Source organism: Solanum dulcamara, chromosome 1, assembly GCF_947179165.1.
Source record: "Solanum dulcamara chromosome 1, daSolDulc1.2, whole genome shotgun sequence".
NCBI classification, from domain to species: domain Eukaryota; kingdom Viridiplantae; phylum Streptophyta; class Magnoliopsida; order Solanales; family Solanaceae; genus Solanum; species Solanum dulcamara.
The window spans coordinates 1713345-1737426 of record NC_077237.1 but is presented as its reverse complement, the minus strand read 5'-3'; the positions used below and the strand labels follow the sequence as shown (position 1 = coordinate 1737426).

At 32.9% G+C, this 24082-nt stretch overlaps 8 protein-coding genes and 1 pseudogene across 9 annotated transcripts; 6 read left to right on the top strand and 3 right to left on the bottom strand.

Moving 5' to 3' along the window:
* Positions 1 to 1283: 1283 nt before the first annotated feature.
* LOC129896397 (PHD finger protein MALE MEIOCYTE DEATH 1) lies at positions 1284 to 4047 on the top strand. The gene is made up of 3 exons (XM_055972284.1): positions 1284 to 1674; positions 1992 to 2235; positions 2331 to 4047. The coding sequence occupies exons 1-3, from the start codon at positions 1371 to 1373 to the stop codon at positions 3856 to 3858; spliced, it is 2076 nt and encodes a 691-aa protein (XP_055828259.1). The 5' UTR covers positions 1284 to 1370; the 3' UTR covers positions 3859 to 4047.
* A 4264-nt stretch (positions 4048 to 8311) lies between these two features.
* On the top strand, positions 8312 to 8885 carry LOC129896556 (auxin-responsive protein SAUR68-like). Its single transcript, XM_055972493.1, has one exon. The coding sequence runs from the start codon at positions 8312 to 8314 to the stop codon at positions 8750 to 8752; it is 441 nt and encodes a 146-aa protein (XP_055828468.1). The 3' UTR covers positions 8753 to 8885.
* LOC129896523 (peroxynitrite isomerase Rv2717c) lies at positions 8792 to 11129 on the bottom strand. Its single transcript, XM_055972450.1, has 4 exons — positions 10881 to 11129; positions 9819 to 9959; positions 9476 to 9544; positions 8792 to 9104 (listed from the first exon to the last, which is right to left on the bottom strand). Exons 1-4 carry the CDS (start codon positions 11043 to 11045, stop codon positions 8985 to 8987), a joined length of 495 nt encoding a protein of 164 aa, XP_055828425.1. The 5' UTR covers positions 11046 to 11129; the 3' UTR covers positions 8792 to 8984.
* A 946-nt stretch (positions 11130 to 12075) lies between these two features.
* On the top strand, positions 12076 to 12964 carry LOC129896540 (auxin-responsive protein SAUR68-like). The gene has a single exon (XM_055972474.1). It carries the CDS (start codon positions 12279 to 12281, stop codon positions 12723 to 12725), a length of 447 nt encoding a protein of 148 aa, XP_055828449.1. The 5' UTR covers positions 12076 to 12278; the 3' UTR covers positions 12726 to 12964.
* A 553-nt stretch (positions 12965 to 13517) lies between these two features.
* On the bottom strand, positions 13518 to 13960 carry LOC129896574 (auxin-responsive protein SAUR21-like). Its single transcript, XM_055972514.1, has one exon. The coding sequence runs from the start codon at positions 13931 to 13933 to the stop codon at positions 13655 to 13657; it is 279 nt and encodes a 92-aa protein (XP_055828489.1). The 5' UTR covers positions 13934 to 13960; the 3' UTR covers positions 13518 to 13654.
* Positions 13961 to 14475: 515 nt separating this feature from the next.
* On the top strand, positions 14476 to 15038 carry LOC129896550 (auxin-responsive protein SAUR68-like). Its single transcript, XM_055972484.1, has one exon. It carries the CDS (start codon positions 14510 to 14512, stop codon positions 14954 to 14956), a length of 447 nt encoding a protein of 148 aa, XP_055828459.1. The 5' UTR covers positions 14476 to 14509; the 3' UTR covers positions 14957 to 15038.
* A 973-nt stretch (positions 15039 to 16011) lies between these two features.
* LOC129896463 (F-box/kelch-repeat protein At3g06240-like) lies at positions 16012 to 17985 on the top strand. Of its 2 annotated transcripts, none has more exons than XM_055972381.1 (3): positions 16012 to 16086; positions 16385 to 16436; positions 16749 to 17985. In XM_055972381.1, the coding sequence occupies exon 3, from the start codon at positions 16752 to 16754 to the stop codon at positions 17889 to 17891; it is 1140 nt and encodes a 379-aa protein (XP_055828356.1). In that variant the 5' UTR covers positions 16012 to 16086; positions 16385 to 16436; positions 16749 to 16751; the 3' UTR covers positions 17892 to 17985. The 2 variants fall into 2 exon arrangements, with proteins under 2 accessions (XP_055828356.1, XP_055828364.1); XM_055972389.1 differs by lacking the exon at positions 16012 to 16086 and adding an exon at positions 16209 to 16288.
* Positions 17986 to 18609: 624 nt separating this feature from the next.
* LOC129896565 (auxin-responsive protein SAUR68-like) lies at positions 18610 to 19645 on the bottom strand. The gene has a single exon (XM_055972504.1). The coding sequence runs from the start codon at positions 19167 to 19169 to the stop codon at positions 18729 to 18731; it is 441 nt and encodes a 146-aa protein (XP_055828479.1). The 5' UTR covers positions 19170 to 19645; the 3' UTR covers positions 18610 to 18728.
* Positions 19646 to 19731: 86 nt separating this feature from the next.
* Positions 19732 to 21131, top strand: LOC129896532 (auxin-responsive protein SAUR21-like; annotated as a pseudogene).
* Positions 21132 to 24082: the final 2951 nt, after the last annotated feature.

Here is a 24082-nt window from a genome sequence, read left to right as displayed (position 1 = left end):
CTCAATGAATAATCAATTATCACTTAAATATCATGAGTTTATTTGTGGCATGATTGAACTAGTAATAATATGTGCCTAACTTACATTACGCTCGAAGGTTAATAATGCATGATTTGAAATATAGTGAATCATAAATTTGCTCTTATTTATATCTCGATCGTCTCTACTTAAATACAAAACTTGTCTCTGCAAAAGTATTACCTGTAATATGTGTCTAACTTAGAAACACATCATTCAACACGTTCGAGGGATAGTGACTCATGATTCGAAACTCAATAAATAATAGATTAGTCATTTATCTTATCTCCACTTAAATACCTCCAAACTTTTGTATACGACGCATAATTTAATTTACTAACATATCATGTATTGCGCTCCTAATACTTGTCAAAGTTCCCGAGATAATTTACTATTGAAAATTAAATTGCACAGTAAAATTAATGATATTTTTGATTACCACAAAAGGTACAATAATGATGAAAAGTGGTCCAATAAGATGAATTAATGGTAAAATATGTGGAGGAAATTAGTGGCATCCAACTGGAAAAGTTTGGTAAAATACAGTAAAAGGAAATAAACTATAAATTATCTCTTTGATATAACTATAAATCATCTCTTTAAAGTTAAATGTAAAAAATAAGCTGAAAAGGGCTCAATGTCATATATCATTTCTTTTTTTCTTGAGTTTTACTAGGAATGCTAATAACAATCGATTATTTCATCCATTTCAATTTATGTGGCATTTTTAAAATATTTTAAAAAATAATTCAAACCTACTCTCATTTGGATTTTGAGTTGAAAAAAGAATGGCTCAAATGCTATGATCCCTCTATCACTCCCAGAATGAAAGTGGTGATCTCATAGTTCTTGATTTGTGAAGATGCGTTGTTAGTTGTTTTAATATTTTATTTTTCCGTTGAGGCCGAACCTAAACTCTCGAGATGAGAGGAGTCATCATGGTCAAATTCAAGCGAGTTTTTTTTTTACAGTAATTCTTTTTATATATCTAATGAATATTTTGAATTGACATTTACTATTACTATAAGACTTTTTACCGTAGTTTATGTATATTTTTGTTTTAAAAAACTTTACCTGAAAAGTCAAACTCCTTAACTGGAAATTAAATCAACGGCCACAAACGAATTCAATCTCTCATCACCACCGTCCATTTCCCATTTTGAATTTCAAAATTCCTACAAAGCCCGAAGGGTATTCTCGTCATTTCAAAAATCTAGCGCGAAACTGAAACTCCAACCGTTTGAAAAGCTACAAAAAGCTGCTTCTTCTTCAACAACAACAAACTCCAACTTCCAAAAATCTGTTAAAAATCCCAAAAATCTCGATTTTTTTCAATTTTTTCGAAGAGCTAAATGAAAATGAATTCAGGGATTTTTGAAGATTACAAGAAGAAGAAGATGAGAGTATCGAATTTCTATGGTTTCGACACTTTTCTTGATCCGGGATGTCCTATTACACCAATGGGTCCATTCCGTGATAATATTCGGTATTTTCTTCAGGAATGTGCTGAGCTTGAGGAGTATACAGTTGAAGGAATGCCAATTTGGTCTACATTTCTGGTACATAAGAGTAAAGGTGTTCTGATTCCTCTTTACACCATTGAAGAGAATGTGAAGAGCACTGTTAGAACTTTCTGTGATCACTGTAGATGTGCTGGTAAGTGTTGAATTCGAATACCCTTTTGGTTGTTTTATCGATTTTTGAAGTTGAGTTTTGGGGATTTAGTGGGTTTTTTTGAGTTTTTGGATTTTGGGGTTTATGGGTTTTTGGAAATTTATTCGTTCTTTTGAGTTTTGGGGTTTATGGGTTTTGGAATTTATTGGTTCTTTTGAGTTTTGAGGTTTATGGGTGTTGAGAATTTATTGGTTCTTTTGAGATTTTGATTTTTGGGTTTATGGGTTTTGGGAATTTGTTGGATCTCTTGAGATTTTTTAGTTTTGGGGTTTAAGGAATTTAAGAAATTTGGTTTTCAGGTTGGAGTCATCATCTTGTTTCGAAGAGGAAGTACCATTTGATTATACCAGCTGATTGTGAATGGAAAAAACATCTTGATGATGGTGTTTTTGATGATCAAACTCATATTTTGCATGGTTTGATTCATTCTAATGGATTTGGGCATTTGATTTCCCTTAATGGAATTGAGGGTGGATCGAGATATCTCTGTGGCCATGAAGTAATGGATCTCTGGGATCGTATTTGCACGAGTTTTCGAGCTCGGTAATGAATAATTCTCTTAAATTTTAAGTAGTCAGATTCTGTTTTGAATGTATTAGTTGAGTTCTTGAATTGTTTTCATCTGTTTTTCTTAACAGGAAAATCACTGTTGAAGATGTATCCAAGAAGCATTTGATGGATTTACGTTTGTTGTATGGGGTTGCTTATGGGCATACGTGGTTTGGCCGGTGGGGTTACAAGTTTAGCCATGGAAGCTTTGGGATAATGGAACACAACTATGAAAAAGCAATTGAAATGCTCAGCTCAATTGAACTAGATCAAGTGATTGATGATTTCAGATACAGCAGTAGATCCAATGTTATGAAGCAGGTGATTGTTTGTTATAGAGGTTTGAGCAACACTCCTTTGATCACGATCCGCGACCTCTTCAGGTTCATGCTTGCTGTCAAGTCCTGCAATTCAGTTAAGGAGAAGCCAAGTGTTGCTGCTCCTGTTGTGCGAGCCTGTTCTTCTAGATACTTGATGAGAAATGCTCCACCAAACAAGTCTGTGGGGAAGGAAAAATCAGTGAGGTATAGAAAGTTTTCGAATGTTGCAGCATCTCTTGACAGTAGATGGCCAGTGAGGAGACTTGAGTTCACTGCAGATGTGATTGTTGAGGCGTTGAGAGAAAAGAGAAAAGCAAACAGATTTGGGAGTTGTGGGATGAGTAGGCAAGAGGCGCGGGATGCTGCTCGTCTCCACATTGGTGATACAGGATTGATTGATTATGTGCTGAAATCAATGAACAATGTGATTGTTGGAGGCTATGTAGTTCGTCGTGCAGTGAACCGAGCCACAAGGGTGTTGGAGTACACGATTCAGGAACTTCAGAATTGTGATCAGCCTGAACAAGAAAAGTTCCCTGAGCCAGTTCAGGACTGTGATGTTAATCCTGGAACCGATGCGTACACTGATGTTTTATGCTTGTATAATAATCTGCTTTTGAGCTTCGCTGAATCTGATGAGTTAAACCTGGCTGTTAGGACAGTATTGGACAGCAAGCAATTTTTGAAGGAATGGCCATTTAGTGATGATCCAGATGACAGCTTGTTGAGGTTCATTTGTTGCATTTTGCCAAGTTCTAGTGGTTTGGAAGCTGTATTTACAAAAGGATATCCCCCAGGAGAGGTGGTTGAAGTTCCTCTACACTCAACAATTGGTGATCTAAAGATAGCTATTGAGTCTGCAATGAGGGACACTTATTGCATTATGGACAATTTGATGATAACAGATATTGCAGGGATGGAACAAATGGAAGATTATGAAGTGCTCTTTGGCATCGTCGAATCTGGATCAGAACTTTGGGTGAGGGGTTTTGGGTTGGATTTGGACAGTGAGTTGAAAAATGAAGGAGGGTCTGACAACTGGACAGTGAATTGTAGGTGTGGTGCTCAGGATGATGATGGTGAAAGGATGGTTTCGTGTGATATATGTGAGATATGGCAGCATACTCGCTGCTGTGGCATCGAAGATTCTGAGGTTGTGCCACCATTGTTTGTATGTGAGGCTTGCTGCACTTCACTTGCACCACCAAGAGCACAGAGCAGCTTGGAGTTTGGTCATTATGGGTCTGCAGCATTAGTGCCTTCTGCTTTTCAATTTGGCATGGACATGATATACTGAACTCTTTTCGGGGCGGACTGAGGCAATTCACTGAGGACAAGATTTGTATAGACATTAAAGGATAATCAATCATCATATAGTAGTCATATACTTGTGCAGTTTCTCTGTGATTCTTTTCTCTTGTTACACGTGTAACTCGATTCTTTCAAAGATAAACGCAATAATCAATGATGATCCATATATTCTGCACCATTCCCCTGCTTCTTTACACTTATCTTTCAGAACTTATTGTCCATTTACCTGTTTGATAGAAAGAATGAATGTAGAAGAAGCTATAAGTTTCTGCTTGATGTACTTGTATGCATAGCCCTGTGATTGTCCAGTTGATTGGAGGGGATCAGAGATGGAGGATTCTGTTTCAAGTAACACTAATTAATTTTTCGATTGCTAGATACGATGAAGAAATTTCTTGATAACTTCTCATCTGTTTTAAGGCAACAAGTTTTCCCCTTTCGCGTCTTTTTTTCTTCGAAAATGAGAACAATAGAGTATACTTTCTTTTATTCTGTTTTGTTGTTCCTGGTGCTGTGTTCTTTAACTTAGCGAGTATAGTGTGCATGAGCTTCTTGTAATTGCTTTTTTACACATCAGGAACAAGAGGATATACCTCCAGAAAGACAAGATTTAAACGAAAGCACATTGGACAAAATTAAGTAGTAACAACAGGAATTCGATAGTCCTGACTAATCACCAGTTGTTGCTCCTAATCCACACATCACACATTGCACTTTTGATCATATATCGTCAAGTTTGTTTACTATTTCTTTACATGTAAATTCAGGTAAAGTTAATTTTATTTGAAAAGTTATATATACCCTGCATCAAAGTGATGCTGTTATCATGTTAAGTGCTTTGTTTTCCTTGATGGAATTAATGAAAATGTTAGAGAAAATTTACGAACCAAATTATAATACAATCTCATGAAAGTTTTAGACAATCAAAATAAGGTCTTTACATGAAATAAATAAACAAAGAAGAAAACATGAAGCTAGGGCCAACAGACACCAGTGTTCTTTGGCATCGTCCAGTCTGGACAAGAACTTTGAGGTTTTGTTTTTATTAAAAAAAACTAAGTAGTAATATTGCATTTACTGATTATTCATGGCTCATATTTTTAATTTGTCAAAGCTTTTTCTTTAATTTCTTTCTGTGTTTTGTTGAGTAGAAATGGATGGAAGATGGAGCAAAAAATTATTTCATTACGAAAATATATCAAATGGGTCGACCCAGAAAAAACAAAAGAGAAATATTAAATTACACACTTGGCAGACTTTAATATTAATGTAACATTTTTTTAAATAACACAAATAATGACACGAGCGGGTAAATTACTACTCCCTCATTCCCAATTTAATTGTGATGATTTTTTTTTAGAGTCAAACTATATTAATTTTAATTAATATTTTTAGATATGTTTTTTTATTATATTGATATGAAAAAAATTATAATTTATAATATTTTTCGTATAGCTTTTGAATATCTAATTTTTTACTTTATAAAATTAAATTAAAGTAATATATTTAACTTTAAAAATTAGTCAAATTAACTTTCAAAAAACACAACATAATAATTAAAATGAAACAATATTTATGACACTGAATGATTATGAATCAGATTCGCAACTTCTTTTATTTCCTTTAACTTAAAAGCATGTTAAAGAATTATGTTAACAATATTTAAATTATTTTTTATGCGTAAGAGTATTAGAAACTCAGATAAAATCACAGTTTAAGTATTGAAGAAATTAAAAATAATAAAAATAGTGTAAAAAGGTACCAATTAATAAATGTTACGATTTGTTGGTTTTGATATATTTCTATTGCAGCCACATATTATAATTGTCAGTCAAGTATTTGTTGTGTCACCCTAGCCTTTTTTGTTTTGAAAGACTCGACACAAAATGTGTTTTTAAAACTTATACCTCTCATGTAACAAATAAAATAATACGGTTCATATTTTAATTTGACTTAACTATCTATTTCAAATTTCCAAAAAGTAGAAACATAAGTTTCTAACTAGATGTTAATTTTAAATAAATTTTTAATCATATTGCATGTAATTAATTTTAATGATTCAAAAAATATTATTTTTCTGGTATTGACACGTGGCACTTTCACCTAACATATGACGCTTTCACTTCTCCTATTATATATAGAGAGAGAACATATGTAATATTGGTTTTTTTTAATATTCAATATTCTTTAATTTTTTTAATAAAAAAATCAAACGTGGGTTGATAATTTGAGATTATCAAATTAGATATTAATTTAAATTTAATTTTTAATCATCTTACATGTAATTTACATGTAATTAACTTTAATTATTTAAGTGCTGATATGCAATGCTTTCACCTCTCCTATTATATAGATATAATTTTTTTCAATATTCAATATTTTTTAATTTGTTAAAAAAACTTCCACGAGAAAAAAAGACTGAAGAGTAATATAAGGAAAATGTGGTCTTAGGATCTTATTCAAATATTTTTTTTTTTTTAACAAAATGATATATATTTAAAAAATGAATGAAGATTGAAAATTTGGCCTCTTATATATACCCTTCATAAACAATTGAATTGAAAATTTGGCCTCTTATATATACCCTTCATAAACAATTGAATTATTGTTAAGACTTTCTTCTGTCTTTTTTTTTTTAATCATAACTCTGTTCATATTTATCAAGTTTTCATTTTAAGTTTTAGTAACATTTTTATATCGGCATTTTAAAAAATTAAATTAATTAAAACTACGAAGTATTTGTTTATTAATCAAGGTAAAATAATCAAATAATTAATATTATTCTTATTAAAATTTCAACATTAATATATTTTAAAGCTAAAAGCGTAGCTGATTATAGCTATAAAATAATATATTAATATTATAAAAATTAATTTGTGTATTAATAATATTAATTTAATATGCTCAAATAAATAAATCAATGATTTGTATCATTACTTTTAAAATATACATTACTAAATGCATAATAAATTTCATTAGTTACTTTTAATTTAAAACATTATTACATTACTATCCATCTATTGAATGAGGAAACATGAATTGTATAAAAAGTTTTGAGTCTTTTAATCAAGTGTCTTCAACAAATTTTCTTAAATGAAAAATTGGCTATATCCATTTGACAGGAGGTTGGTCAATTTAACACAACTTTACAAGCAAAAAATCCCTGTTGGCTACTACTATACAAAATGGTTAAGGAAAAACAAGGAATTGTTTTCTCTTTCTCATTTCTAATCCTATCGCTTTACAAAATGTCATGGGCAAAAGAATTTGCGCTATGGTTCTACTCATAATTTTCTCAATCGGGATGTGAGATCAATGAATACATCCTCCTTGCAAGGTATTGTGAGACCACCCATTGGATGATCAAAGCCAAATTCTTCTTCAGCTTGAGCTAACAAGTCTTGAAATAAAGGCTGGCTCAGGTATGATATTGGCACAACAAATCGCTTCTTCTGGCTCTCTCCTACATATACTGCACAATGCCCTTTTGGAACACCTGTAGAAGACCTCCTTAGAATTCGATTAGCTTGATTAAATGGAGTCACTTTGATACCCATTGTCTCAAGAAATATGGTGTAGAAAGAAGTATAAAGAAATAAGAACTTCGAGAATTGCACAGAAAATGAAAGTCTTTTGAATGTCAGGATACTTGTGTTGTACTAAAATGGTTGGGAGTGATTATATATATAAGTTTATGACAAGTTTCATATCCAAAGGTTTAGTGGTTAAGAGAAATTGGTGGCTACTGGTGAGAGACAATGGCACATGAAGTTTCACATGGTTTTGCTTACTCTGTTACTGTCAAAGTATTCAACACCATAAATTTGTTGAAGAGCAACACTAGCTAGGCCTACTGCTTCTTCTGATTTGGAACACAAAAAGTCACCCTTAAATAACATTCACAAGAAAGGATATAGTTTATGAATTGGTTCAGGACCACCTCATTTAGAGGTTAGGTGACAGAGAAGGACCAGATAGGGATAACAACAGAAATGCCACAAGAGAAAGAAAGATAACATGACGCGAAATATCACATGCCATTGTCTTCTAAATCTTCGACAAGCACTTACATTTTTAGGCCATATTTATGGAATAACAACAGGTATGAGCTGATAACATAACAAATAAGCTTAATCTGTTGTCAACCAAAGTGAGGAAAGAAAGATACTTATCATCTTTTATCCTTACAATCTAACTTCATCCACAAATTTAAGGCCCCATATATCAACATGACCAAGAGGCATCAGCACATGGCTTTGCCTTTTATTATTAGTAGCAAAACTTCAGCTACAACTCAATGCCTGTCAACAACCTCTTGTATAAATAATCCCCCTTTTATAAACCTTTTCATCATACAACAAGCATTATCAGTTCATTCATCAAAAGGTCTCTAAAGTTTTAGTTTACTTTCTTGTTTCTAGTTTTCCAGAGATAAGAAGATGGTCGGTACTAAGAAATTCATCAACATGGCCAAGAGATGGCAGAAGTTCGCAGCCAAGAAGAGGAAGAGAATTTCATTTCCGAGAAATTACAGTGATGCAGATAATTGTAGTACATTCTCATCCTCTAGAGTTGAAAAGGGTCATTTTGTAGTATATACAGCTGATCAAGCACGGTTTGTCATTCCGTTGGCTTACCTTGAAAATGAGGCCATTGCGCAACTTTTAAACATGTCTGAAGAAGAGTTTGGGCTACCGAGTGGTTGCCCTATTACATTACCCTGTGATTCAGGCTTCATGAACTACATCATTTCACTAATCAAGAAAGGTGTTGCTGCTGGAGATCTTCAGAAGGCATTGCTCCTCTCAATTCCTTCATGTTGCAGTTCAACTTTCTCTTTGCACCAAGAAAGTGGAACTCAGCAGCTGCTTGTTTATTGAGTCATGAAATGATCATGTTTTGTAAATGATAGCTCAATATAGATAGTGTAGCACTTGAACAATAGGAAACTGAAATCTTGTAATATTACAGAGGGAATAGAGTTTTATCTTGAAATCAACATTCAATTTCATACTTCTGGTAAAATGTCAATAATACACATACAAATTAGCGAACAAGTGCGTCAGGGATGTAGTATAGATACTGATATTGCGCCGGTCATGAGCTGGCTGCCTAGAGCTTCTTAAGAGAGGCTCTGAGATGGGGCTGAAGACCAGTTAGACTAGTGGCCATCTCCACAACATATGATAGTTCACAATTCTCCACTTTAAAAACTCGAGTTATCTCCTTGACCTGTCCATCAGGTAAGCGAAGGATCACATTAGTTAAACTTCGCCAACCTCCACCAACAATCAAAGGGCTTTTTTTTACTAAACTTTGATAAAGTACTTCGTCCAAGAAAAACTTAAAACCATTTCCACAAACATCATCTTGCAAGACGATCCTTGTAGAATATGCTAACCTTTACTTTTTCTTTGTAAACTTTCTTCATGTCAAATCCGATGCATATATGTTTGAAGAGTTCAATTTCTACTTTAACTTTACATCCTCGAAAGCATAAAGGAGATGAAGACTTCTAACTCTATAATAAAGGTGTATAAGCGCATCAAAGGGTCAAAGATGAAGGTACAAGAAAACAGATAAGACGTGCTAGAGGAGATTACCTTGGAAGCATTGCCAACCAATTCGCTTTTGAGCTTCACAACTCCCTCTTTCATGTCATATGTTCCTTTCTGTAGAATGAAAGTAGAAATATTATGATTTAATGGTTGACCAAAATGGAAACAAACTGATCCCGCCGACATATATAATTGACCTCCCGAATTGTCAATAAGTCTTGTTTTTTAACATCAAAAGTCACTTCGAATTACCATCTCAATATTAGAATTGCTGACCCGAACAAGGAAAAAACAATATGTCCTTAGCACATCTAAAAATCTGATCGTAGAAAGGATTTAACTTATATTCACTGACAATGTAAAACTGTTCTATTCATAAGGAGATCACCTGGACTTCAACAAGACCAGTGCTCTGAGCAATGACGACTTCAATGGTCCCATCAGGTTTAGGTCTCCAGTATCCGCTCTCGGAATGCATAGGTTGTCCGGATATCAAGTTCCATGTCTTTTGAGAATACGCTATCACAGGCTGATAAAAAGAAGCAAAATTTAGGCAAAAATATATCAAATGTATAGTGTGAGCCAGGAATTCTAATAAAGGGATTCGAAAGAATGCAATAATGCAACACTTGGAACTCGAACATGAGAGTTAAAACAATTTGTGAACCCCATTTGTCACAAGATTCCCTTTTTTAGGGGGGACTCAAACAATGTATATATATACAATTTTCTTTTATTGTAGATTATCATCCCACAAACTAACACAGAGTAAGTAGATTTAAAAAAACACCAAAATTTCAACAAATATTCACATAATTCCAAAAATGTAATGGATTCGAACATAAAAATCGAACTCATTAAATTTAAATCTTGAATCCACATTACAGAACCTAACCTAGTTGAATGAGTGTAAAGAGTGGACCTCAGCAAAAAAGGACTCACTTATAATAGTCTAAATAGAAAAGAGCTGTCTTTTCTATATGCTTACCCCCATTTCCTCCAAAAATGATAAGTTTAAAGTTAAATTATTTAGTTCTTTTCTAAAAACAAACAGAAAGGGAATCACACAAACTAGGACAGATGAAGTGCAGATAAAAAAATTAAAAAAACACTAAAATTTCAACAAAATACAGATAAAAAGATCACTAAAAAAATTTCAACAGATCTTTATTTATCTTACTTACCTTTTGAGTCCAATTAAAAAAACAAAATTGCATCTTTACTTTAAATCTAACTCTACACAGAACCTTAGGCTGCATTCTAAATATTTTCCATCAAAGAACACAAAACTCAAAAAAAAGTTGTTCTGACAAATCAAAACCACTTAAATAAATTAAAACCGAGGAGTATTATATTTTTATCCCATAATTTCAAAATTGTGGTGGATTCGAAGAATAAATATCCAAATCCATAAAATTTCAATCCTGTATAGACATAAATGGAACCTAACCTTATTTTGGGAGTGTGAAAATTGGAGTTCTTCGGAGTAATTGAAGGAAGAAATTGTAGGGAAAAAGCCCTCGCCTTCACCTTTCCAAGTCCCAAGAAGGTCAGATAAAGGTTTTACTGCCGGATGCACCAATTTTTCCGATTGATTCGCCGTGCCGTCGGCCATTTTTTCCGATTGCTTCTTTTTTTCTCTTTTCAGCTCACATTGAAAAGTTTACATTTTCTTTGACTAATAAGTAAATAGTACTATTTGGGCGGCCGCTTATTATTACATGCGTTGACTAAATAAATTTCTTTGTTCGAATTTATGAAAAATATACTTTGACTAAATATAAATACAAAGAAATTACTTTTTGTTTTGAGTTTTCGATTTGAATTATCATCAGCTATTTATCAAAACTCATATTGACTAGTATATGATTGCTCGTGGTGTAATTCTCTTTTTTGTTGTTTAAAAATGGTTTCAAATGATACTCTCGTGTGGATAATTAAAACAATTAATTAAAAATTTTAGAGAGTTTAAAAACACACTTAAAGTATCACTTTTTAAAAAGTTTTCTACCCGAACTATGAGATATTTGTGTTTCTTACCTGAACTATCATCAACTATTCATAAAAACACACTTCGAAACGTTTATGGGCAAACTAAGATGTTGCGCACCCTTCGGCGTTTTTATTCAAATACTTGATTTAGTCAGCTTCGAGGTGTGTTTCGATAAACAATTGATGATCGTTCAAATAGGAAACGCAAACAACTGAAAGTTCAGGTATGAAACTCACAGATACTTTAGGCCTCTTTTTTAATCATTATAACTTTGTACTTACAATTTTAAATTTATAAGAAGACTTGAAGAAAGAATGAAGGATTTTTAGAAATACATATTAAGTGAAAGTTTATTGCAAGTCTGGGGACTAGTCTCTGTATATATCCAAGTTTATTACAAGTTTCATGTCCAAATGTTTAGTGGTGGTCAAAGAAATTGGTGACAATGGCACATGGTTTTCTAGCAAAACTAGCCAAGATGGAAATCTAAAAGTCACCTATCTACATGACAAAGAAGAGAAGAGAACATGGTTTTGCTTCTTACAAGCAATTGTTCATTTAATGGTGTATTGGTGACAAGTAGCAAGTATGAGCTGATATTATAGCTAATAGGCCTAATTGGTTGTTGATCAAAGTGAAGAAATGAAAGAAACTAGCTTCATCCACAAATTTTAGGCCCCATATCAACATGGCAAACAGGCATCAGCACATGGCTTTGCCTAACAAACTCATCAGCTGCCTCTTGTATAAATAATGCCTCTTTCATGAGCCTTTTCATCATCAAGCACAAGCATTATCAATTCACCCATCAAAAGTCTCTAAATTTGTTATTCCAATCTTCCCAAAAACATAAAAATGGCAATGATTAGTACCAAGAAACTCATCAAATTGGCTAGGAGATGGCAGAAGTTTGCAGCCATGCAGAGGAAGAGGATTTCATTTCCAAGAAATAGTAGTGATGCAGAAAGTTGTAGTATGTCCTCATTGTTTATAGTTGAAAAAGGACATTTTGTAGTATACACAGCTGATCAAGCACGCTTTGTCATTCCATTGGTTTACCTTGAAAATGAAGTTATTAGGCAACTCTTGAACATGTCTGAAGAAGAATTTGGGCTTCCGAGTGGTGGCCCTATTATATTACCCTGTAATTCAGCTTTCATGGACTACATCATTTCGCTAATCAAAAAAGGCGTAGATGCAGGAGATCTTCACAAAGCGTTGCTCCTATCAGTTCCTTCTTGTTGCTGTTCGACTTCTTCTTTGCACCAAGAAAGTGGAAACCAACAGCTTCTTGTTTGTTGAGTCATAATCAACATTTTTTTAAATACATGCTAGCTCAAAATAGTTTTTAGATAGAGCATAGACTGAAGAACACAATTGTAAAGTGCGTCATACAGATTGAATGTTATTTTATCAGAGATAATTCAACATATCCACGGCTTTCACTTTTACATTTGGTTATGAGAAGACTTAACAATCTAATCCTGGATTGGTACCTCTTATGTATTAACACCACTAAGATATCAATTCTTCATTCAAAGGTCCCAAACTATTATTATTTGTGACAAGTCCTCAGTGTTGTTAATTAATAGGTCTATTCAGTTGTCAACCAAACAAAGAAAGAAAGGAACTCATCATCTTCAATCCTTTCAAACAAGATTCTTGCACAAACATCAGGCTTTGCTGAAGTATCGCGTGGCTTTGTTTTCCAAGTTAATGTCAGCAAATAATAATAGGATCGCGTGGCTTTGTTTTCCTTAAGTGGAGTCATCTTGATTCCTGTTCTTCAAGTTATGATTTTGAAGTCTAAATGATGATCTAAGAAATAACAAGAAACAAATAATTTTGAGAAATGCACAGGAAAGAAAAGATAGTTGTACTGTGTATGTGTATATATAAGTTTATGGCATTCAAATGACATTCTTATTCCGCTAAATGATTCTTTCTTCGATGTGCTAGTTTGCACCACACAGTGCACCTGCTGCATGCAGGGGATTAATTATTTTGTTTAGAAGAAATCTTCTAAATGAATAACGGAATTGTTTTAAGCAAATACTAAAAAGATAGTGATTATCAGAACCAGCAATTCTGCTATTCATTAATTGATCATTGAAGAAATTTTCTAGTTTCTAGTGTATCTGAACTATACAGTGGATTTTCCTCTTTCTAATATCTAAGTCCTACTACTTTACATAATTTCATGTGCAAGAGAATTTGCACTTTGATACAATTCATGTTCTCCTCAAGTGGGAAGTGATATCAACGAACACGTCCTCTTTGCAAGGTATTGTAAGACCACCCATTGGATGATCGAAGCCAAACTCTTCTTCAGCTTGATTTAACAAGTCGCAAAATAAAGGTTGGCTCAAGTAAGATATTGGCACGACAAATCTCTTCTTTTGGCTCTCTCCTACATATACTGCACAATGACCTTTTGGAACACCTCCAGAATTTGAAAACCTCCTCAAGATTCTAGTACCTTGAATAAGAGGACTCATTTTGATATCCATTGCGAGATACTTTTGTAACTTCAAATGATGACTTAAAAGAAAGAATGAAGTATTTTGAGAAATGATTTCTATGTATGTGTATATATACAAAGTTTGATAACCAAATGTAATGGTGAAGAGAAGTTGGTGGCTGCTGGTGAGAGACCATGGCACATGAAACTTCACATGGTTTTGCTTACACTGTTATTGTCAAGATTTCAGACAATAAATTTGTTGAAGAACAACACTAGGCCCCAATGAAGTTGATGTCAAGATGAAAATCTAAAGGTCACCTATCTACATGACAAAGAAGAACATAGTTTTGCTTCTCACCAGCAATTGTTCATTTAATAATGGTCTCAAATTATTGGTATGAGCTGATAACATAACTATTTATCATCTTTTATATTCAAACTTAGCTTCATCCACAAATTTCAGGCCCCATATCAACATGGCCAACAGGCATCAGCACATGGCTTTGTCTATCAGCTCCTCTTGTATAAATAATCCCTCTTTCATGAGACTTTTCATCATCAAGCACAAGCATTATTAGTTCAGGTCTCTTAATTTCTTATTTACTTTCTTCCCAAAAAAAAAATGGCAATGATCAGTACCAAGGAACTCATCAAATTGGCTAGGAGATGGCAAAAGTTTGCAGCCATGCAGAGGAAGAGGATTTCATTTTCAAGAAATGGTAGTGATGTAGACGGTTGTAGTACATCCTCATTGTCTATAGTTGAAAAAGGACATTTTGTAGTATATACAGCTGATCAAGCACGCTTTGTCATTCCTTTGGCTTACCTTGAAAATGAAGTCATTAGGCAACTCTTGAACATGTCTGAAGAAGAATTTGGGCTTCAGAGTGGTGGTCCTATTACATTACCCTGTGATTCAACATTCATGGACTACATCGTTTCACTAATCAAAAAAGGCGTAGATGCAGGAGATCTTCACAAAGCATTGCTCCTCTCAATTCCTTCATGTTGCTGTTCAACTTCTTCTTTAAACCAACAAAGTGTAACTCAACAGATTCTTGTTTATTAAGTCATAAATCAACATTCTTTTTGTACATGTTAGCTCAAATTTAGTTTTTTAGAGAGGACTCAGATTAAAGAGTACACAATTGTAAACGGGCGGACCCAAGGCAAGTTCAGGGGTTCATCCGGACTCCTTCGTTAAAAAATTACACTATATATATAAGATAAAAATTTTAATTTATGTGTATATATTTAACATTGAACACCTTGAGCATAAGACAAAGGACTAGCTTAGTGGCAAATGGGCTTCAATATTTTGCCTTAGCTTGTCTCAGCTCGCGAATTCGAATAAGCACATTTTTTTTCTGATTAGCGTGTTTAATTTTTTTTGAACCCCCTTCATAAAATTTCTGGGTCCGCCACTTATTGTAAAGTGCATCACACAGATTTTTTTTTTTTTAATGCATCATATAGATTGAATATTATTTTTAGTACATTTTAATTCTTTGTTTGGTTACAAATTTTGGAATAACTTATTCAAGATTAATAATTAGTATTGGGATAAGTTATTTCTGCCTCTAGTAGAATAATAATTGTAGGATAACTTATTTCGAGATAAAATAATTAAAACGACAAAAATATCCCCTCAAAACCCTTTTAGATTGAATATTATTTTTAGTACATTTTAATTCTTTGTTTGGTTACAAATTTTGGAATAACTTATTCAGGATTAATAATTAGTATTGGGATAAGTTATTTCTGTCTCTAGTAGAATAATAATTGTAGAATAACTTATTTCGAGATAAAATAATTAAAACGACAAAAATATCCCCTCAAAACCCTTTTACACTTATGGAGAGTATTTTTATAAACAAATAACTTATTCCTAAAAAGTATGCAATGTATATTATTTTAATACAACAAACTAAATATTTATTAAAAAATAATACCAAAATAACTAATCCTAATATTATTAATGTCAATATAGTTAATCTCATCCTAACTATACAAGGTAAATATTATTTAGTTACTTTAATTTTACAAAAGTTTATTGACTTTACTGTTCCAAACAAAATTAATTTTTCCTCAAGTTCTATTCGTGACTATTAAAAACCCTAGCATCCAACTGCTAATTTTTATTTTTTATTTTTCGAAAAAAAAACGCTAGCATTCAAATTATCAATCAAATTTGCAAAGGTAATTAATTTCTTCCTGGTTGTATTTTCACTAAGGGGATTCAAATACTTATGAAGAAGCGGAATTTGACCTTATATATAGTATGATTTTTAGGTGAATGATTTAAGGATGAAGCCCTTGTAGCCCCAAGCTCCACCTGGGGTGTAGCCACCATTATATTTATTTGGTTCGGTAGAACCAAGTAGCTTTGGGCTCAAATCTTGTAATTGTGTTACAAATTTGTTTAATATGTAATCTATTCAAAACTCATAAAGTAAAAATTCTAAATCCGACTACTATTTTTTAAATTAATTTGCAGGGAAGAGAGTTGCAAAGCCGCCATAAATCCAATAGATACTGTTGATCACCAGGTGAGTACTGATTAATGTTGTTACAATTTTGTTTATTGTTGATTGGACTATAGTTTATGTGGCTTTCTTCTTTAATAAATCTTGTATTTGATGGTTGGCGTGGCGATTGGCTTTATTTGTGTAACTGCCTAGGTTAAATAATTCTAGTAGATGTTGAATTTTTTCGACTTTTTTTGTGTGTATATTTATCTTTTAAACTTCTTTAGTGAAAATTCTGATTCTGCCCTGCTTCCCAAAGTTGGAATGCGTTTTTCTAAAAGATTAATGTCTTTTAACTTGTGAAATACTAAAGCACTTGCCTTGTCTATCTAGGCCATGGAAATTCATTACCAAGAAGGAATGATTATGGACATCCTCATCAGGTTACCCGTGAGGTCTCTTCTTCGATTCAAATGTGTTTCAAAATTATGGAAGACATTAATCTCCGAATCATACTTTAAGATGAAGCATCTCAGTCATGCCAATAACGACTTGAACTCCCAAAAACTTCTTGTTCGCGAACAATTTTCTTCTGGTATATATAACTTCTTTTCTTATTCTTTATCGACTAATCAACTCGTTCGGGATGCACAAAATCGCCCTTCAAACTGCTCACCGTTTGCTGATGCCTACATTTATTCTTCTTGCGATGGGTTGGTTCTTCTTGGACTTGTTCATTCATTTCGTAACCAACTTTTGTTGTGGAACCACTCCACAAGAGAATCGATGGAACTAATACTTCCCCATTCAGGATTTAGACTAGAGGATACTACTTTTGGATTTGGATATGACGCAAATAGTAATGACTATAAGATCGTTAAGGTGAACAAGGGTGGGGTCTTACTACCATCCATTGAGATTCTCACGCTAAAAAGTCGTTCGTGGAGAAGTATTTGTAACTTTCCTACTATTGTATGCCCTAAGACAGGATCTCAAATGGAGATTCATCCATATCTCTATAATGGTTGCGTTATGAGTCCCGTGGTATTTGTACATGGAGCATTTCATTGGCTTGGTCGTTCACATAATTATTCTGTGGTTTCATTTAGTACTTCAAACGAGGTGTATAGAGATATACCATTGCTAGAGCGAATGTATAGATTTGACCACAAACAGAGCACCAATTATGGCATTTCAGTATTTGGAGGAATGCTTTGCTTTTATTCTACACATAATTATCATCGAGATCAGCCCGTTACTTTTCAGTTGTGGGGGATGAAAGACTATGGTGTTGTGGAATCTTGGACTGAATTGTTTACGTTACGTGCTTCTGATATTTGTTATGCTGAACCGAGATATAGGTATGCAGATGGTGAAGTGCTACTACAGTGTAACCTTGACGAGCGTAGGGGAGGAGACGGTGGTGATGTATTTAGGACATCCAAAGGACAAATTGGATTATCATATCCTCAACCTTCATACCTGGAAGGAATTGTTTATACAGAAAGTTTGATCTCTCCGAAATCACTTATTTAACATTTGCTTATATATGATCGATTCACATTTTTTTCGTTTTCTGAAATCATGTAAGGACCTATTTTTAGTTCAAAAATATCTTTAATTTATCAAAGTTGTCAGCTTACCTTCATGTTCTCAGAGAAGTGATTGAAACCCCAAGTTTCTTTTACCAGAGCAATTAAGTTCTTTTATAATATTATATGTACTTTTTAGATGAAGGTGTTTGGGTAAGCTTATGCACACCTCAAATATTCTAGATAGCACTTGCTACCTTTTCAAACAACATGAGGAATAGAACAATATATCAAATAACTATGTCCTCCAAAATTAGACAGATATATAGACGTAAAAGAATGACCTTTTTTCGAAAATGTCAAAGAATAGAACAACAAGTAATTGGAGTCAAGAAAATGGAGTATATAAATGTTAACATTCTCTACACTTGTTGAGTATAATGTATCCACTACAAAACTTATCAAAGCTTAATAAACTACACGTATTGTTCACTTTGACCCGACAGAACTCACGAGTTTTCCCTTTGACTCAACGACCTCACGGATTTGTCTCTTGTGCTTGATAATTTTCATGTCATTTAGACTTGGATTGGCACATATGATTCATATGTCAGAAAATCTCAATGGACAAAGTTGATTTCCTGAAATAAGATAATAATGCTACTCCAAGATGTGAATGTTAAAACTTCTCAATTGTCAAATTGAAAAATGGAAGCTATAGATCTGGTTAATTTCAAGATAAAGCGCTATTCCATCTGTAATAATACAAGGTTTTCAGTTGTCTATTTTTCACTAGCTATACAATCCATTTTGAGATATTTACAAAACATGACATCATGACTCAAGAAACAAGCATCAGTTGATTTCCATTTTCTTGGTGCAAAGAAGAAGTTGAACAGCAACATGAAGGAATTGAGAGGAGCAACACTTTGTAAAGATCTCCGGCAGCTACACCTTTCTTGATTAGTGAAATGGTGTAGTCCATGAAGGCTGAATCACAGGGTAATGTAATAGGGCCACCACTCGGTAGTCCAAACGCTTCTTCCGACATGCTTAAAAGCTGCATAACGACCTCATTTTCAAGATAAGTCAAGGGGAATGAGTAGCGCCTTTGATCAATTGTATAGACTACAAAATGGCCTTTTTCAACTATAGCGGATGAACTGCAACCGTCTGCATTACTTCCATTTCTTGGAAATGAAATCCTCCTCCTCTGCTTAGCTGCAAACTTCTGCCATCTCCTGGCCATCTTGATGAGTTTCTTAGCGCTGAGCATTGCCATGTTTTCTTAGAAGATTGGAAACAAGAAAGTAAACTAGAACTTTAGGACAATTTGGTGCTTGAATAGAAGGGGGGTTATTTATATAAAAAGCTGTAGACAGACTTTGGGTTGGAGCTGAAGTTTTTGTCACTAACCATCGGAGACAAATCCATGTGCCAATGCTTGTTGGCCATGTTGATATGAGGCCTTAAATTTGTGGATGAAGCAAGTTCGGAAGGATGAAAGATTATAAGTTGTCTAGTTCTAATCAAAGAGGTTGATGCATTTATTCAATTCACTGTCACCATATCTTTAAACCAAATGGTCCACAACTAAATCATCGATTTCATTCATTCTTGTGGTTTTTATTTTAAGGGAGTTTTATGTTGCAAATCATGAGAAGCAGAGGGACCTAGTGTTGTTCTTCAATAAATTTAATAGCCTGAATACTCTGACAATAATAGAGTAGGCAATTTCATGTGTTGTTGTCTCTCAAATTTCTCTTCACCAAAAAACATTTACGTATTATACTTGTCGTTAGCTTATATGTACTAATATACAAAGCATTTGAACAGAACACGAGTATCTATACATTCAAGAAAGTAAATAAGAAATTAAGAGACCTGAACTAATAATTGCTTGTGCTTGATGATGAAAAGACTCATGAAAGAGGTATTATTTATACAAGAGGAGCTGATAAGTTTGTTAGGCAAAGCCATGTGCTGATGCCTGTAGGCCAAGTTGGTATGGGGCAGTATATTTGTGGATGAAGCTTGTTTGGATATAAAAGATGATAAGTTTCTTCCTTCCTTCTCTTTGATCAACTAGGCCTACAATTCGAGACCATTAAATGAACAACTGGTGGTGAGAAGCAAAACCATGTTCTGCTCTCTTCTTTGTCATGTAGATAGGTGACCTTCAGATTTTCATCTTGGCATCAACTTCATCGATTCTTGTGGATTTTATTTCAAATAAAACCGGGGCCTAATGTTGTTCTTCCACAAATTTATTGTCTGAATACTTGACAATAACAGAGTAAGCAAACCATGTGAAGCTTCTTCATGTGCCATTGTCTCTCACCAGCAGCCACCTAATTCTCTTCACCATTAAATTTGGCTATCAAACTTTGTATATATACACATACATAGAAAGCTTTTTATGCAAAACACAAGTCTCACTTTCTGCGTATTTCGCAAAATCCTTCATTCTTTCTTTTAAGTCACTCATTTAAAGTTACAAAAGTATCTCACTATGGGTATAAAAATGAGTCCCCTTATTCAAGGTACTAGAATTTTGAGGAGGATTTCAAATTCCGGAGGTGTTCCAAAAGGTCATTGTGCAGTATACGTAGGAGAGATCCAGAAGAAGAGATTCATTGTGCCAATATCTTACTTGAGCCAGCCTTTATTTCAAGACTTGTTAACTCAAGCTGAAGAACAGTTTGGCTTCGATCATCCAATGGGTGGTCTCACAATACCTTGCAAAGAGGATGTGTTCGTTGATCTCACATCCCGTTTGAGATAATGAATTGTATCCCAGTGCAAATTCTCTTGCACATGAAATTTTGTAAAGTAGTAGACTTAGATTTTAGAAGAGGAACTTCCACTGTATAGTTCAGATTATTCCTTTTTTCATAACATTTGCTTAAACACATCTGTTGTTCTCTCTGAATTTTTCTGCTGAACCAAGTAATTAAGCACCTGTATGCAATCCAAGAAAGTGTCATTTAACGGAATAAGAATGACAGTTACAATAACTAACAAGAAATTACATACACAAAATATTTGAGCTGAACACAATGTACATGTGGTTAAATTGCTTATCTATATAAGGGTGTCCTTGATTCCAAGTCATGAGAAGCAATGAGGCTGCCTACTATTGTTCTTCAACAAGTTTTCACCGTTAAACGTCTGAATACTTAAGTGTTTTCTTGACAACTAAACTTTTTAATGTGAGACTTGCCTTCAACTTACATATACAAAGTTTTGAGCAGAACACAATGCAAGAAGCTTTCCTTTCTCAAAATTATTTGTTTCTTGTCTATTCTTAGTTCATCATTTAGTATTAGAAAATCATATCTTGAAAGAATGAAGAATTGATAACTTAGTGGTATTAATACATAGAAGGTACCAATCCAAGATTAGATTGTTAGGTATTCTCATGATAACCAAAATTAAAAGTGAAAGTTGTGGATATGGTAAATTTTCTGATAAAATATATTCAATCTGTGTGATATGGTTTATAATTGTGTACTCTTTCAATCTCCATCCTCTCTAAAAACTATATTTGAGCTAGCATGTACAAGAAGTATGTTGATTTATGACTAAATGGTAATGATGTATGTTGATTTAGGACTAAATGGTAATGATGTTTTGGCTAAATGGTAGCCCTGTAAGACTTGTTGTATCGAACAATATGGTCTAAATTTATAAATACTTGACCATTCGATGATTTATCAGCTATCGAGTTCCTTGAATTGTTTCCTTTTGTTCCTCTATAGCTATGATTATGTTCATCCAAGTTCCTCGTATAACTCAATCTAATCGAGTCCTCAACAAGTCTTCGACACTAGGAGATGTTCCAAAGGGTCATTTTTTGTTGTCTATGTTGGTGAGAATCATAAGAAGAGAGGCTCGTTGTATCGATTTGGTTCTTGAGCCACAAGAAAGGCAGTATGAAGAGTACAATTTCGATGGATTTTCAATGAAAGGACCATCAGAAATTCGCGTTTTTCCAGTAGTGTAACATATTACTTCAACAAATGCAGAAGCAAGATATAAGTTTTGCGAGTATATTCATCATCAGGGCAAGAATCGTTGGCATTATATGACATGTAACGATTAAGAAAATCTTGAAACGGAGTATGATGCACTTATGAATAATAGTGTATTGTCTAATTGTGAATGGAGATCAAACCTCTGATAAGGGAACAGGTTCTCTTTTACTTTATTTTGTACATTGTGAATTTGAATTAAACGAAAGCGAAATTATCAAAGGACTCAGAATATACAGAAATTCTGGGGTTCGAGGCATGAGAATAAAAAAAAATCACGTAGAGAGCGTGTCATTAATAAGTTATGTTGTGTGAATTTGAATTAATTGCATTAGTAAGCATCGGATATCAGATCGTTATATTAAAAAATCTATATATATATAAAAGGGGATTCATTTTTTTTCAATTCTTAGTCACCATTTATGTAAATAATAAATATAAAATTTGGACCACTTTGACCTTGATGTATGCTATTTTTTTGAAATCAATCCTACAACCTTGCTACATGGTACAAAAAATTTGGACCACTTTGACTAGATGCATGCCACTTTAATTGACGTCCTATACACACTACAAAAAGATTTTTAATAAAGGAAATACTCTTATTTAACTTAATCAACCCCCACCCCCCAATTCTCCTTCTCTATTTTATCTATTTTAGTTACAATCAAATAATCTCTTTATAATAACATCTTTTGTTTCAATAATTTTTGATTGCTATAGAAATTTTTTGTTATAAAGAACAAATAATATAACATCATATGAAAGATCGATTCCATAGAAAATATAATTATTATAGTGAAATATTGTTATAAAAGATGATCTTTATATAAAGATTTAACTTTAAATATCATGATAAAAAAGAACTTCACTATATGTATTTTTTTTCCTCTCTTCGAAGAGTAGTTTTCTCTGGACTTTCCCACTATTTAAATATAAAAAATATGAAATCTTACCTTACTACATTATACATTATTCAACATTCATAGGGTATTTGAAATTATAAAAAAAAAATGAAATAATTTTGCGGTATCAGCCGACTGAAAACGACAAATATCAAAGAGCCTTAAAATTAGAAGTCTGATGATAGCAATTATTAGTTTGTAAATTAATTGCTTACTTTCTGAATACTAATTAATGATGAGAGAGTAGTTGATAAGTAATTAAGCAAATTTTAGATTTATTATTGTTGTTCAATTGATGTGTAGACAGTGTTGTCTGTTATACTGTTGATTTTATTTATTCATGAAATTTTCTTTAGCTCGTCATATAAACTAGCAAAATCGAAAGAGATTATCTTTGACTTACTGCTTTTAAATTTAAAATTGAAATTGTAATTTTTATATTGACTGTAATAGCCAGCTAATTTAAATTAATTTTAGACACCGATATATTTGACTTTAATAGACGTGTATATTCATTTTAGTGACATCAATCATTACTATTCCAAAATAAATAATGTTTCTAGGATATTATATATTTAATTAGTACTTATTCACAATTATTAGTATAATAATTTTAGGATTACTTAATAATATCACATTTCCAGGAATCTCGTAACATCCAAAAATATTGAAAAGGCTTTTTTAAGACTCTACTGATTAAGTTTTAGTGGAATAATGATGGTATATACATCTCAATTATTAATTAAACGTCTCAAATTTTAATAGTGTGAATGAGCTCCCTTATATAGAAAGGTTAAAACCTCACATAATTAACTTTTTATGAGACGAATTCAGATGAATCGATATAACAAATGATTCAAAAATAGATTAGATGCTTTACGAAAAAATTGTGCTTATCTCTTTAATCTTTCTTGTGGATATAGATCTAGTTGAAGTTTATAAAATCAGACTTATTTATAATAATCGTCCGCTAAATAACATTTTATATAACCTTAACGTCCCTTGTTATCTCGTGTGGAATTCTTTCTCTGTTGAGGCTTCTGCTGGTCATCTTTAGCAGCTCTATCATAACGACCAAGTTTAATTTCTTTGAAATCGAATTTTATATTATATTTTTTATAATAATATCCTATTATAGCAGTGAAATAAATCCAATCTAAATTTTCAACAAATCACATCAATCAAGTCGTGTCATATATTGGCATCCTAGTTGTCAAAGAATCTTGCAACTTTTTTTTTTTCCAATTTCTATAATC

What these genes read in the sequence shown, in the direction of transcription:
- LOC129896397 (XM_055972284.1), top strand. Translation starts at nt 1,371, where the DNA reads ATGAAAATGAATTCAGGGATTTTTGAAGATTACAAGAAGAAGAAGATG. An exon ending in TGATCACTGTAGATGTGCTG is followed by an intron (nt 1,675 to 1,991) that starts GTAAGTGTTGAA and finishes TTTGGTTTTCAG; the next exon opens with GTTGGAGTCATCATCTTGTT. An exon ending in TGCACGAGTTTTCGAGCTCG is followed by an intron (nt 2,236 to 2,330) that starts GTAATGAATAAT and finishes TTTTCTTAACAG; the next exon opens with GAAAATCACTGTTGAAGATG.
- LOC129896556 (XM_055972493.1), top strand. Translation starts at nt 8,312, where the DNA reads ATGGTCGGTACTAAGAAATTCATCAACATGGCCAAGAGATGGCAGAAG.
- LOC129896523 (XM_055972450.1), bottom strand. Translation starts at nt 11,045, where the DNA reads ATGGCCGACGGCACGGCGAATCAATCGGAAAAATTGGTGCATCCGGCA. An exon ending in CTGGTCTTGTTGAAGTCCAG is followed by an intron (nt 9,545 to 9,818) that starts GTGATCTCCTTA and finishes TTCATTCTACAG; the next exon opens with AAAGGAACATATGACATGAA. An exon ending in TGGTTGGCAATGCTTCCAAG is followed by an intron (nt 9,105 to 9,475) that starts GTAATCTCCTCT and finishes CCTGATGGACAG; the next exon opens with GTCAAGGAGATAACTCGAGT.
- LOC129896540 (XM_055972474.1), top strand. Translation starts at nt 12,279, where the DNA reads ATGGCAATGATTAGTACCAAGAAACTCATCAAATTGGCTAGGAGATGG.
- LOC129896574 (XM_055972514.1), bottom strand. Translation starts at nt 13,933, where the DNA reads ATGGATATCAAAATGAGTCCTCTTATTCAAGGTACTAGAATCTTGAGG.
- LOC129896550 (XM_055972484.1), top strand. Translation starts at nt 14,510, where the DNA reads ATGGCAATGATCAGTACCAAGGAACTCATCAAATTGGCTAGGAGATGG.
- LOC129896463 (XM_055972381.1), top strand. Translation starts at nt 16,752, where the DNA reads ATGGAAATTCATTACCAAGAAGGAATGATTATGGACATCCTCATCAGG.
- LOC129896565 (XM_055972504.1), bottom strand. Translation starts at nt 19,169, where the DNA reads ATGGCAATGCTCAGCGCTAAGAAACTCATCAAGATGGCCAGGAGATGG.